The sequence below is a fragment of the Ambystoma mexicanum genome, chromosome 12 (assembly GCF_040938575.1).
Source record: "Ambystoma mexicanum isolate Mex_15411 chromosome 12, UKY_AmexF1_1, whole genome shotgun sequence".
NCBI classification, from domain to species: domain Eukaryota; kingdom Metazoa; phylum Chordata; class Amphibia; order Caudata; family Ambystomatidae; genus Ambystoma; species Ambystoma mexicanum.
In genome coordinates, this window is record NC_090936.1 from 918,189,973 (window position 1) to 918,202,185 (window position 12,213).

General features: G+C 39.1%; 1 protein-coding gene across 7 annotated transcripts in view; it reads right to left on the reverse strand.

Moving 5' to 3' along the window:
• The window catches only part of KCNC2 (potassium voltage-gated channel subfamily C member 2), a 1,087,529-nt gene that overhangs the window by 124,785 nt on the left and 950,531 nt on the right, over nt 1-12,213 (reverse strand). For all 7 annotated transcript variants that reach the window (XM_069629397.1, XM_069629391.1, XM_069629396.1 and 4 more), the window contains exon 4: nt 3,756-3,920. In XM_069629397.1, coding sequence (XP_069485498.1) covers nt 3,756-3,920 — 165 coding nt within the window. The remainder of the gene's footprint in view (nt 1-3,755; nt 3,921-12,213) is intronic.

A 12,213-nucleotide genomic window follows, 5' to 3' on the forward strand; every position in this document is an offset into this window, starting at 1 on the left:
AGAAAGTGGCCATAAAAATAAATACGAAATATGTAAAGATCAATTCAAAGTGAGTATGAAAGCTTCCCAAATGTAATTAGATCAACTCCTATAATCACTGCCCTAGGTCCCTGGGATGCCAGGGAATTCAGAGGTCATTTTACTAAGGGGAGCTCATTACAAATAAAAAATCCCTAATTTCTGCTGTGAAATGCAACAGTGCTTCCCATTATATTCAAGGCTTGATGGCATATGATATGATAGTTTATTTATATAGCGCCTATTCACAATGTGTTTCAAAGCGCTTCAAGACAAGGGAGGGAACAAGGGAAAATACAATGACATTCTTACAGGCCATGAACAGTAAGGATGTGAAATTAACTATCGTACTCGGCCTGGCGACATTTCAGATAGTGCAAGAGCTAACACATAGATAAGGAAGGAAGGGGGAGAGTTGGAAGGAAATGGAAACAGACAGGTGACTACCGTACTAGGCCTCACAACATTTCTGGTCGAGCCGGAGAAAAACAAAAGGTGAGGGAGAGGGGTGCAGAAAGGGAGGGGAGGAACAAAACAAGGACTATCATACTAGGCCTGACGACATTTCAGATAGTGCTGGAGGGGGAGTGGGGAGGAAAAAAATAGTAATGGGAGGGTGGAGGAAACAGACGAGGTTGCTATCATATTAGGTCCAGGGACAATTCTGATAGAGTAAGTGCATAGAAGAAAGTAAGGGGAGGAGATAGGAAAAGGGAGAAGGGAAAGGAAGAGAGAACAGAGAGTAAGCAGTCCAAAAGAGTGGAGAAGCAAGAGTGGAGAGTGAATACAATTGCAGAAGTCAGTAGTAACACAAAATGTTGCAAGCCAGGATACAAGATGAAGATGGGATCAGCATGATTCAGGGCCACCATGAGTACAAGATGCAAAGGAAGTCCAGCATGAGAATTGAGAAAGAGTGACGCACCGTGAATGAGTGAAGTCCATAAAAGTCAAATCCAGCATTGGCCACAAGACGGTGATGGTGAAACCAGAATGTATCAGGACAGACTCCTGCAGAAGTAGGCTGGAGAAGGTTGAGGGGGAGCAGGGTAGAAGACTCAAACAAAACAGGCAACACCTCTGTGCGAGAAGGGGGGGCACAAGGGAACATCACAGGGGACCAGAGGCGGTGGGTATGGCCTGTGGGGACAGAGAGGGTAATAGACAAAATATTGTATTTTGCTAATGTGATGTATATCCTGATTTCCTTGTATTTGAAGCTGAAGGAGATTACATTCAAATGAATACATCTTTCGCTGTGCTATAAGTGTTCCGTAATATGGGGAATGTTTCCCAAAGCTGACCACATTTAATGAGTGATATTTTAAAAGTACCCTAATTGCTATCACAGATATAGTCATCATTAGACCACAGATGCAAGGTCCCCTACCTCAGCCTAATGCAGATATGTTTGACAATGTGTATTCTGAAAGAGGTATAGTTATTTAGTACTGAATGGGAAATGAGAGCAAGTTTAATTAAGTAATTCACATTCCCATAAAAAATGTGTGAATGAAATCCTATGCAAACCCGCATTCTGAAATTTCACAGTGACATTCATATGTGATTTTTCATAAGGGCAGGGGTATTTTATATTTGTTCAGTACAATTTGAAAGCCATTCTCCCTCTAGTGAGAACAAAACACGTTTTATGATACTTGGGATTTCACCCTAAGTCCCAGACATACTCCAGACATGGAGCCTTTGCACACTGTGCCTTAGAGAGACTAAGCTTCACCTCACCAATGAGGCCCAACAAGGCAAAACACATGCCTGGGGTTGCTGATGATACTGTGGTCAGAGGATAATAGTCTAGCATTTTGGTCCTGTACCTCCCTTGTTGGTGGGACCAGAATGCTATGCAAATGGGTAGTTGAGTAAGTACAAAAAAGAAAAGAAAAATGTGTTTGGGAGAAAATTAGATATGGCTAATTGTCTTTTTGCAGTTTGTATGTGGTTTTGAGTGCAATGTGGCAAGACTTCAAGACGAGGAAGTAGCACACTGTAGACATTGTCGGTAAGAATGTTTCCCCACATTATGAATGCCAATGGCAACTGACTTTAAACTTTTCCTGTGTTTTCCCATATGCACACTGATGTAATGGAAAAACATGGAGGTTTGAATGGCTTGATGTACCTCAGCACATTAGTATTCACCAGCCTTTCAATAAGGGCCAAGGCTAAACAGTTTTGACAGATTTGCAGAAATGGCCAGGTGCCCATATAGACATCATACAAGCAGTACTAGACAAGCTGAAAACATTGAACGTGTTAAAAATATGAACACAGAACTGGTATTGGCCTAGGTTGGGATGAAAGGTCATATGTAGTGGTGAAAGTCTCATAACCTAACATTAACCAGTGTTCAGAGACCTGTGTTTCCTACATCTGTATTCTAACGAGGTCCTACTATAGTAATATCTACACTCCCTATGTTCAGGGTCTTAGAAATTGAACCGCTGGAGGTCCAGCAAGAGCAGGTCTTATAACATGCAACGCCAATGGTGTTCGGAAAAGACTTTGAGGGTACAGAACACATATGCACAAGGAAAGAACCGAAAATGATGCACTCGAAGTGAAAACATTAGTAAAGAAACATAGAAGGGTCACATGAGCTAAAATGAGGCGTGCTTGTGAGTAAACAGTGATAGCCCACTTCTGCATGTTAACTGGGAACAGATTTCTTGGTGTGATAAGCTCAATAGGGGAGGCACATCTAAAGCCACATAGGGCAACACTAGATTGTGCCTGGGAGAGCTCTACTATGAAATGTGCTGTGCCATCCGCATAGATTGTTTTGGTCTTGAAAATGATAAACCGATTCACTGTTCTACTGAAAGTCCAGAATAGAAATAGTTAGCCATTTTTAGTGAGCAGTGAGCATGTTAGGGTTTGCTGAGTGAAAGCTAAATTAGTACAATGGAGCTAGAAATGAAGGGGATTCAACCCTTGCCGCCATCAATTAACTGTGTTCAAATATAAATACCCTTGTCCACCTTCCATGAACACCGTGTCTACTTTCAGATATGACACTTGGCCAACCAATGACTGCACAGTTGCCATGCCAGTAACTAATAGAGATTGAATCTTATTAAGAGTATCAACACACTTAAGCTTTCAGCTTAACATCCTACTGTGCCCACAGAGGTTTGGGTAAACATGAAATGAACATTGAAGAAAGGCAAACAAGTAGCCAGACAACATTGCAACAGACATGTTGTTAGATTTACTTGCATATGTTTGCTATCTGTGCAAACTATTATCTTGCTTATTTCAATTTTATATTTGGCCAAATTATTTTTTACTTTCAATTGCGTGGAAAATCATCTAAAATGTGTAGCAGAATACTTTATGTTGGCTTAAATTGCATAAATCCCATGTTTTCAAATTAGGGCAATACATGTTTAAAGGTATATAATTGTGTGACTATATATAATCAGAATTATAACATGTCTAGAATAATTACCACCTTTTTCTTTCCAAAAGTCATATGAGAATAGTTGTAGAGAAATAATAATGTAGAGAAACTAATGAAGACAGAAATGACACAAATGAATAGACCACCACACAAACCATGCTTCTATATGAGAGGCAAATCCAAAGAAAGTGAAAACATGGAAGAAGCTAAATGATGAACTGCTTGTGTACTCTCACAATGCAAATCTATTTATGCCATATATGATTATACACATTTTTAGAGGTCCATTGCTTTATAATGGAATGACAAATGTTCATACCTTTGCTGATTCCTCCGTCAGTAGCGCATGTGTAATCACCTGTTGTCAGTAGGAAACAGGTTCCGCTTCTCCTGTTTGTGTCTCTGGTACTTGAGCGCCTGAGCGGGTACCTTTCCCCTGGTGAGAGGGGCTGGTCACTGCCGGCATTGTCTTCACCTGTTAGTACTGTTCAAAGCAGCATGCAAATTTAAAGGCAATACAAATGAAGAAATGAGAGATCATATGTTTACAGGTACACGTCACATTTTCATTTTAGTGGAAAACACAGTTCCAACAGCAATTGAAAAGGCAGCCACAACTCTCTTGTGACCAGTTGAAAAACCAGAGCCATATTAAAGCAGAAAAATAGTTCTGGAAGAATGCTCAATTATGTGGCCACATAGTTTTAGGTGGTAAAAGACAGACAACAGATGCCTAGTGTTTTTAAGGATGTAACAATCTGGCAAGATGTGTTTGGCTCTGTATACCACATTGGGTCAACTGCATGCATACAAGCCTGCTGGAAATTCATGGAAGCTCCTTCTAGAATTATGAAGTAGGTTTAACTACTCAATGTCAAATGATCCTATGTAAAACAATTCTTAAATGCAAAACATATTTGAGGAGAAACTGGTTGCAAATATGAAGACCACAATATTGTGTTGCATATCAAGTGGTTGTTTCCAAAGGTCAGGAGACGAGGCTCATTCTTCTCATGGGCAAGGACGTTTGAGAGCAGGATCGAGCAAGTTGTCCATTTGTAATTGTGTTGTGGCCTCTGACATTGACTGACCAATGTGCCCTTAAAAGACATGAATAAGGTGTTTTCAACAAATCTCGTAGTCCAGGAGGTTTCCTATAAGAAGATCTTTTGAAAAATGTTCTACTTAATAACGTCTTATAAAAAGTAGACCCAAATAAAATATTGAACAAAGGAGAAAGAGTACTTAATGGGTTAACAAATAAAACATTAGGTCTCAGTGTCAGGTAAGAGGGGAACAGTGCTAATTTAGGGTTGGGTTACCCACAGTAAAAACAGTGGTGAGAAAAAACAATATTAAAAAAACAACCAAGTACAGAAGGTGTCATCAAGAAAGATGTTTCAGAAAAATGTTTTCAGATGGAACAGTCTAAGACTAGGGCAGGGTTTGTCGGAAATATAGGTGATATTTTCAGAATGATAAACAAATAGGTCCAAATACAGTATTGAAATGAATGTAATGGAAATATATTGTATATATTTTATACAAAGGGCCTGATTCATGGACATGTTGTATAATGGTGCAATACCATAGGGAAACGTTCTGTGAATCAGGCCCCTAGTGACTAACCCGAAAATGTAATGGTTGATGATACCAGCAATAATATAGCCTGTATATGCTAACGTTTGAATTAATAGTCAAGAAAGCATGATGTTGGCCCAATGTGTAGAGCTTAAATAATGTTGGCAGATGTAGCTTGCTTGAACATTTGAATTGCTCACATTATGCGCCGGTTGTAAATCCTTGTAATAGATAGGTCATATAAGCAATTATTTTTACCATTTCAACCTCACATAAAATCATGCTATGTTCACACTCAATAAAACCTTTGCAAATCATGACAAGAAACTTATGTTACTGTAGTTTCCAAATAATCTAGTGATCAAATATTTCGATGGTGTAAATTAAAACATGCCATTTTGCCCAAAAGTGTACAGTTAAAGACAACCATTCTGAGAGAACTCAAACTTGTATTAAGTTACCAAGTATTATTCACTGGCAAACTAGCATGCCTATCAATGTGCCTATAATATGTAGGTAGATCAAAGCTATGCGCTTTTCTTGCCCGTGTCCCTGTAAAGGGCTGGATTGAAGAAACTTGACTGAACTTGTGAGATCCAGATACAGCAGCCAATCGCTCTGGCATGACATATTGTAGATACTTTCAGGGTGACTAGATGACTCCATGTCGCCAAAAGAAGGCTTTTGTTTTTGCATTCATATGTTGGTATCAGGTGCTTCTTTCATAAGTGTTGAATAGATGTTAGTGAACACGAGGCATGATCGACATGCCCTCTTAGCCCTTGGCACCTGATGTCTGCACTTACCCTTGCACTTGCCACATGCTGGCCGCTACTTACTTATTGTTATCATCTTGCCATGTACTGCACTTTCCCTGCCCCTTTCCCACGCACTTGCGCGATCTGAATGACACCTGGCCTAGTAGGATCGTTGTCCGTCCTCCCTTTGTTCCACTCCCGTGCCTTGTCCCGCCTTGAAACTCTTGTGTATAGGCGCGTTATAAATGCCATATCATATCATCAGTGACCGACGATTTTGCACAGATCACTTCTTCAAACATTATTGACCGGAGAATATTTGCAGGTCATCCGTTCGGAAGATAAACTTCTTTTAACACTCCAACCCTACCGAACTTCCCAATAGTACCTGTGGCCTCCACCGCCTCCTCCCAAATCCCACTTAGTTTAATCCCCCCCTTTAGCGAATGATCCCTACCACCCTTCCTTGTTACCAAGTGAACTTGAAAAGAACTGTTTTCTATTTGCGATACTAGAAATAGAGATACTACTTTTCGCAGTGAAAATAGAGAAACATATTGTTTTCTTTTTACAATGAGAGCACTTCTACTAAGTTTAGGAAAATATACAAACATCTTTCTTGGGTGGGCTTAAAATCGTCGGCAAATTCGAGAGATTCTGAGAAGGAGGACGTCAGTCAAACTAAAATATATGTGTGTCGTGAACGTGTTTTGCTTATACTGAATGTTATCATTGACCACAAAGCTGCAATGATAGAACATGGGAAATGATCATGCACACAGGGAGCAAACCCACTGTGTATTAGATCTTTTAAAGCATTGCATGGTTATGTTTGAAATTAATGTTTTATATGAAGGCTATTGCTAACGCACTAAACCAAATTTCATATTTCCAAGCAGAATTTACAAATAAAAGTGTAGGGGACCAAAAGAAATAGAGGCACCTATGGTTGAATTCCCCACTTCCTCACGAGTACCAGCTTCCTGGTCCTTCATCGAGTATGGTATTACACATCCTGAGCCCTCCTCTGTGAAGGTATTCAAGAGTTTCTTGCCCTACTTATTTACATAACATAGACTATGTTGCTGCAGTAAAAAGATGTATGAGTAGATAAAAAGTATCACGAAACTGTCATAGCTTCAAGCAATCTATAATATGCGTAGAAGATCATACTAAGTAATGGCCAATTACTAGAAAAACAGTAACCCCACTTAAGGGGACTTTTAGCCTTCTTACCTCATAGGGTGTATACACAATGTTAGAATCCTAAAGATAGGTAGAATAGGATCAACTTTAAACCCTGAAAATTGGACATACGGTCATTAATCCTAAAAGAATGGACCTAACATCAAAAGGCGTGTTAATTCTAACAATACAGTACCTTTATTATAAAGTTATACAGTTAATCAAAACATCATTATTGTTGCCCCTAAAAACCATTTCATTTATACATAGTTATATATCTTTCTTATTTGTGTACCTGAATAGAATTATCTCTGGTCACCATAAACTCGGAATAATATACAATAACCGCATTCATCATCTAGTGTAGATTAGTCCTTCGCCACCCTGCTACTTTGAAATATAAATACACATACACAACGCTGGTTATCTTTAGTAGTGTGCTGTCTGAATGCATCAAGATATATGTGCCTTTATACTTTTTATGCTTACCTAAGGGGGGCTTACAGGGGGCTTATTTGAATGTTAAGCCCATCTCATGATTTCCCTTCACTCTCATGGTAATCTCTGACCATCTGCCTATAAATACATATAAGTAAAAGTGTGTCATGCCCTAACGTCCACAATTTTGCATTAACAAGAGCAAATATATTGCCTTCCCAATAGAAAATATAGGGCCAGAAGTATAGGCCTTATTACTCCGGTGCAACTTACTTGTGGTAACGGGCTCTCCCTGTTCCTAATTGTAGTATGAATTTGAGAAGTAGCTGGTCACAATATGACCTGAAAAATACTGTAGGTTGCCTTGTAATAAAGTTCAGGGTATATATTGCCATGATCTCTGAATTAAGGTCTGAATAGAGTAAAATAATCCATTCTTACTTTTTAATATATTTGTTGAAGCTGGAAAAGTTTGCCCGCGTTATACTGTGTACACACTTACCTCTAAATCTATTAAAAAATGGCCGCTGTTAAAATACCTACATGCCGTGGTGTGATGACGTCATCATGGGACGTTGATTCGAACAATGAAGACCCTGCGATGTGAATAAAACATTTTAATGTAGAAGGAATGTTCGTCCTAATATTTATTTAGTGAGTTGATGTCAGAGCCATATTCCTGCTTTCCAGTACGCTTGCAATCTTACTGATTGACCATCTTGCATAAGAATATATTGAAAAATGGTTGGCATGAATAGCCTACATCTTGTGATAAGATGACTTCATCACGGGACGTGGATTGGATCGCGGATGAATCCGCAATATCACTCAACCCTTTTGATATGTCTAGGGTGGCTGCGTCGATTTGTTCTTAATCAATTGAGGGCTATATTCCTACCTGATGAAATAAGTAAGCGCTTGTTGAATACAAATGACCATGGGCAATATACTTTGTCTGGGCATACCTCGAGAAGATATATGTAAATCATCTTATTTTCAAATAAAGAATGAGCCGAGACAACCTCTACTTCTTTCTTTCTTGAATACATTCTCTGAAGGAATAGTAGCTAGATGCACATTGAAGATTACATATTGTCTCCAATCTTTCTTTGTGACCAGGTGGAATAAATACATGTTTCCTTATATCTAAAGGCTTGGTGTTATATACTTGCTTAACACAACCTTTTACGGACACCTGTTCTTTGAGTACCAATCCTATGTACTTTTAGGTTTTCATATATCAAGCATAGAGGATTGACATGACCCATCAGCACAGAAGTTAGTCAGCCATATTATAGTGACACGTTATGCCACTCAGTGCTTTCATTCAATCCTATGATGTGACTTCAGGTTTTAAATCTACGTTTTTGCTACAGATTCAACATTTTCCAATTGATATTCTCTAGCTCTTTCCCTCTCACTTTTTTAAGAATCACTCATTTTAAATCACTAAACTGGAGACCTTGGTCCATACAATGTTTTAACAATGGTGCCTGTTCTATTTTATTTCTGGAGGCAACGCCTATGCTTGAGTCACATCTTACATTTCCTGTTGGTCTTACCAATATAATGGTGATGCAAGGACAGGTGATAAGTTAAATCACCTTTTCTGTATTACAATTGGTGTGTTCTGTAATTTTCCATTCAAATTGTAAGGCAATATTCACACTTAATGTTTTGGTTGTGAAATCGCACATCACACAGTTACCACATGGGTGGTGGCCCTCCACCAGGGGAAGACCCCATAGTGTAGTCTGTATGGGACCTGGTACTTTTTTCTTAATGATGTCATTGCTTGTGATCATGTTCCTTATGTTAGTAGTCTTTTTGAACGCTACTTAAGGCCGCTTTTGCCGATTTGTGAAAAGATTTCTTGCAATTTTTTGCCAAAAATGCTTTTCATTTATATGATAAGTTGCTGAAAGCACTCACAAACACTAGCATATCTTTATTTCTTTCTCGATGTTTTTGTTCTAATAGTGTGTCTCTGTTGTTATTATATTCTCTTTTAGCAGAACTTTTCATCAATTTCTTTGGGATACCCCCATGCTCCAAGTTTGTTTAAAAGTCTGTTGGCATCATCTTCATAAGATTCTCATATGGAATGTTCCGTTTTAGACGCACGCATTTTATGTAAAGTCTACCTTGAGAACGAACACGCATGCAAGTGATATTGTATGTGTAAATTGAATGAAATGTGTTGACTTTGTTTTGTATTTTTGTTTTTATACATTTTAGGATTTTTTATGATGTTTTGATGAAGTGTATAACTTTATAATAAAGGCACTGTATTGTTTGATCCCTTTTGAGCTTAGGTCAGTTTTTCCCGGATCAATAACTGTATGTCCAATTTTCAGGATTTAAGTTGATCCTATTCTACCTTTGTTTACTATATTAATACTAATTAATGTCAATTCATATCGGGCAATGTCTAATCTATGAGTGGCGATTGACTATTTGTTATTCAGTTAAATGCAATTCAATGAAACACATTTCATTGAAAATGCAACTCAAAGTAAATACATTTCACTGAAATTGCAAACAAAATAATCAGAAGATAAAACTCACCAAAGTAATTATTATTTAATGTGAAGTATAACATTTCAAATTAAACTATAATTTAAAACTCATAGAAAATGCAGTGCATAACAAATAGGCAAAAATATAGAAATACATGTATTTAACATTAGTATAGGGTACACAAAAAGAAAGGAGAGTTCTATTGTGCAAAAAGAAGGGTAATGTTTTAGAAGGGTAATAGTGGGGTGTGAAAATGTCATTAATCAGTATTCGTAAAATACTTTACGTGTTGGTACATTGAGATGCAATGTGAATAGAACAGTAGATGCATGGAAAGTATGTATGTGAACAATATGGAAGGAGATGGAATTTTGGTGGCATGCACTTATGTAAAATGACAAAGATACTATACTCTCTGGCAAGGAGATTTTCCTTTTTAAAGAGACTTCAAATATGGCACCCACACTAATCTCTTTTGAGGCAGGAAACCTGACGTTCACCCGAACATGGACAATTACAAAAATTCATATTGAACTAGTTGCCAGTAGATTGGTGTAAAATGTTTATGCTGGCCAAGAATCCTTTCTTCAAATAAGTAAGATTAAAAGCAATATATCTGATCATGGTATTACAGTTGACTGTGTAATCTACTTTCAGGGGGTTGCTTGAGATAACTGTACAGTCCACTTACTGGTACCACTTATATCTGGGGCAGGTGCAGACTTTTAATTTTTTAGCATCTGTGCAATCAAGAATGTTTTGCCACTCTGATGCTCGTCCCTAACCACCCCCCCTCAAATCGCAGAGATCATGCAGGACAGAGCAACATCCTGAATCCTTTCCTCAGGGTCAATCTGTGGAAAGTGGAGCATAGAGAATGAGTGGTGACATAATGATAACATTTGACTAAAGGAGGGCTATGTCGTCTATGAAAGGCAAGACCTTTTGGATGTTTAATATTGTATTCTTTTACGTTGTCATATCAAGTTTCGGTTGTGATGGTGTTGAGAATTAATGTGTACTTACATTGGAATGTCTTCTTATGTTTCAATGGCCTCAGACAACCCAATAAATTAATCTTCAGAGTCTTGATTTTCATTAATTCATTGGAGCACACGTCAAGATAAATCGGTCTGACATAGGGGCTTATATTAGGGGGAGTTAACCCTACTGGGAAATGCCTCCAACCAAGCAATAGTCCAGAATTGGGAGGTGAAAATGGAATTTGATGCATTCTCACCCTAACTGCAACACTGTGCAGAATCTCTTCAATTCGAAACTGACTTTCAGTTTAAGATTCATGTCACCAAGAAAACAGTGATTACTTGGCACCAACTGTCACTTAGATTGAGTAGCAATCCATTTGTTCCAGCCTTTGTTTTCAGAACCAAAGTCAAACCTTTACCCCCCTCCCACCTGAAGAGTGGCAAATCCTTCCTCACAGGTGTGCCAGCATCTATTGTAACTCTCCTGAACAGTTCAAAATGCCGTAACCTGTCTCACTCCAAGTCAGACGATATTCCCAGGAACTGATTTACCTACCCTCTAGGAGAGGGCTTCCATCCTAGCACCAATGAGAAGCATCCTGAACACTGCTGTGCTGGCTTCCTCATGAAGGGTGAAATACAACCACATAACTCCCACTTTCATCCATCTTCACTGGCTTCCCACCACATGTATACATACAAATGTCCTTTCCTCAGGGTCAGTCTGTGGATGCTTCCTCGTATCTGGAAGATAAAGTAGCCATCTCTGGCAGTCAACAGATCACCAGTAGTCAGGAAATGGCAAGACCAGAGAAGAAGAATAGCATAGAATAAAGAACTGGGAAACAAACATTTTCAATCTACACCCAAGACTGGCTGCACTGTGCTGCTCCCCTTGTGGCCTCTAGGACTGCATACACAGCCCTGACTCATGCTGAGATAAGCCCTGCTGTGCCGGCATAGAAAAAAAAGGAATTCTGAGTGCAACGTTGTGCGCACCATTTTTCATCTTTTTCCCTGTTGGGCTTGGTGCTTCAGCTGCTGTGTGATTCGTGTTGCAACTAAGGCACTGATGTTCCGGCTGACTGGGCCCCTATCATGAGGTGTGATGCTAACAGCACCTTCCAACATGGCTGCCCTGGTCTCTGGCCTGCTGCGGTGCTGGACTGCCTGACTGCATCTACCTCCAGATTGGTCTGTGCCCTGTATTTGTTAGCCAATCGGGAGCCGGAAGGTGTAAGCCGGCCCCCGACTTGAAGGCCCTCAATCAAAGGCCCTCTCTTTGCCTGTCCGGGCTGAGGAGGGCCTG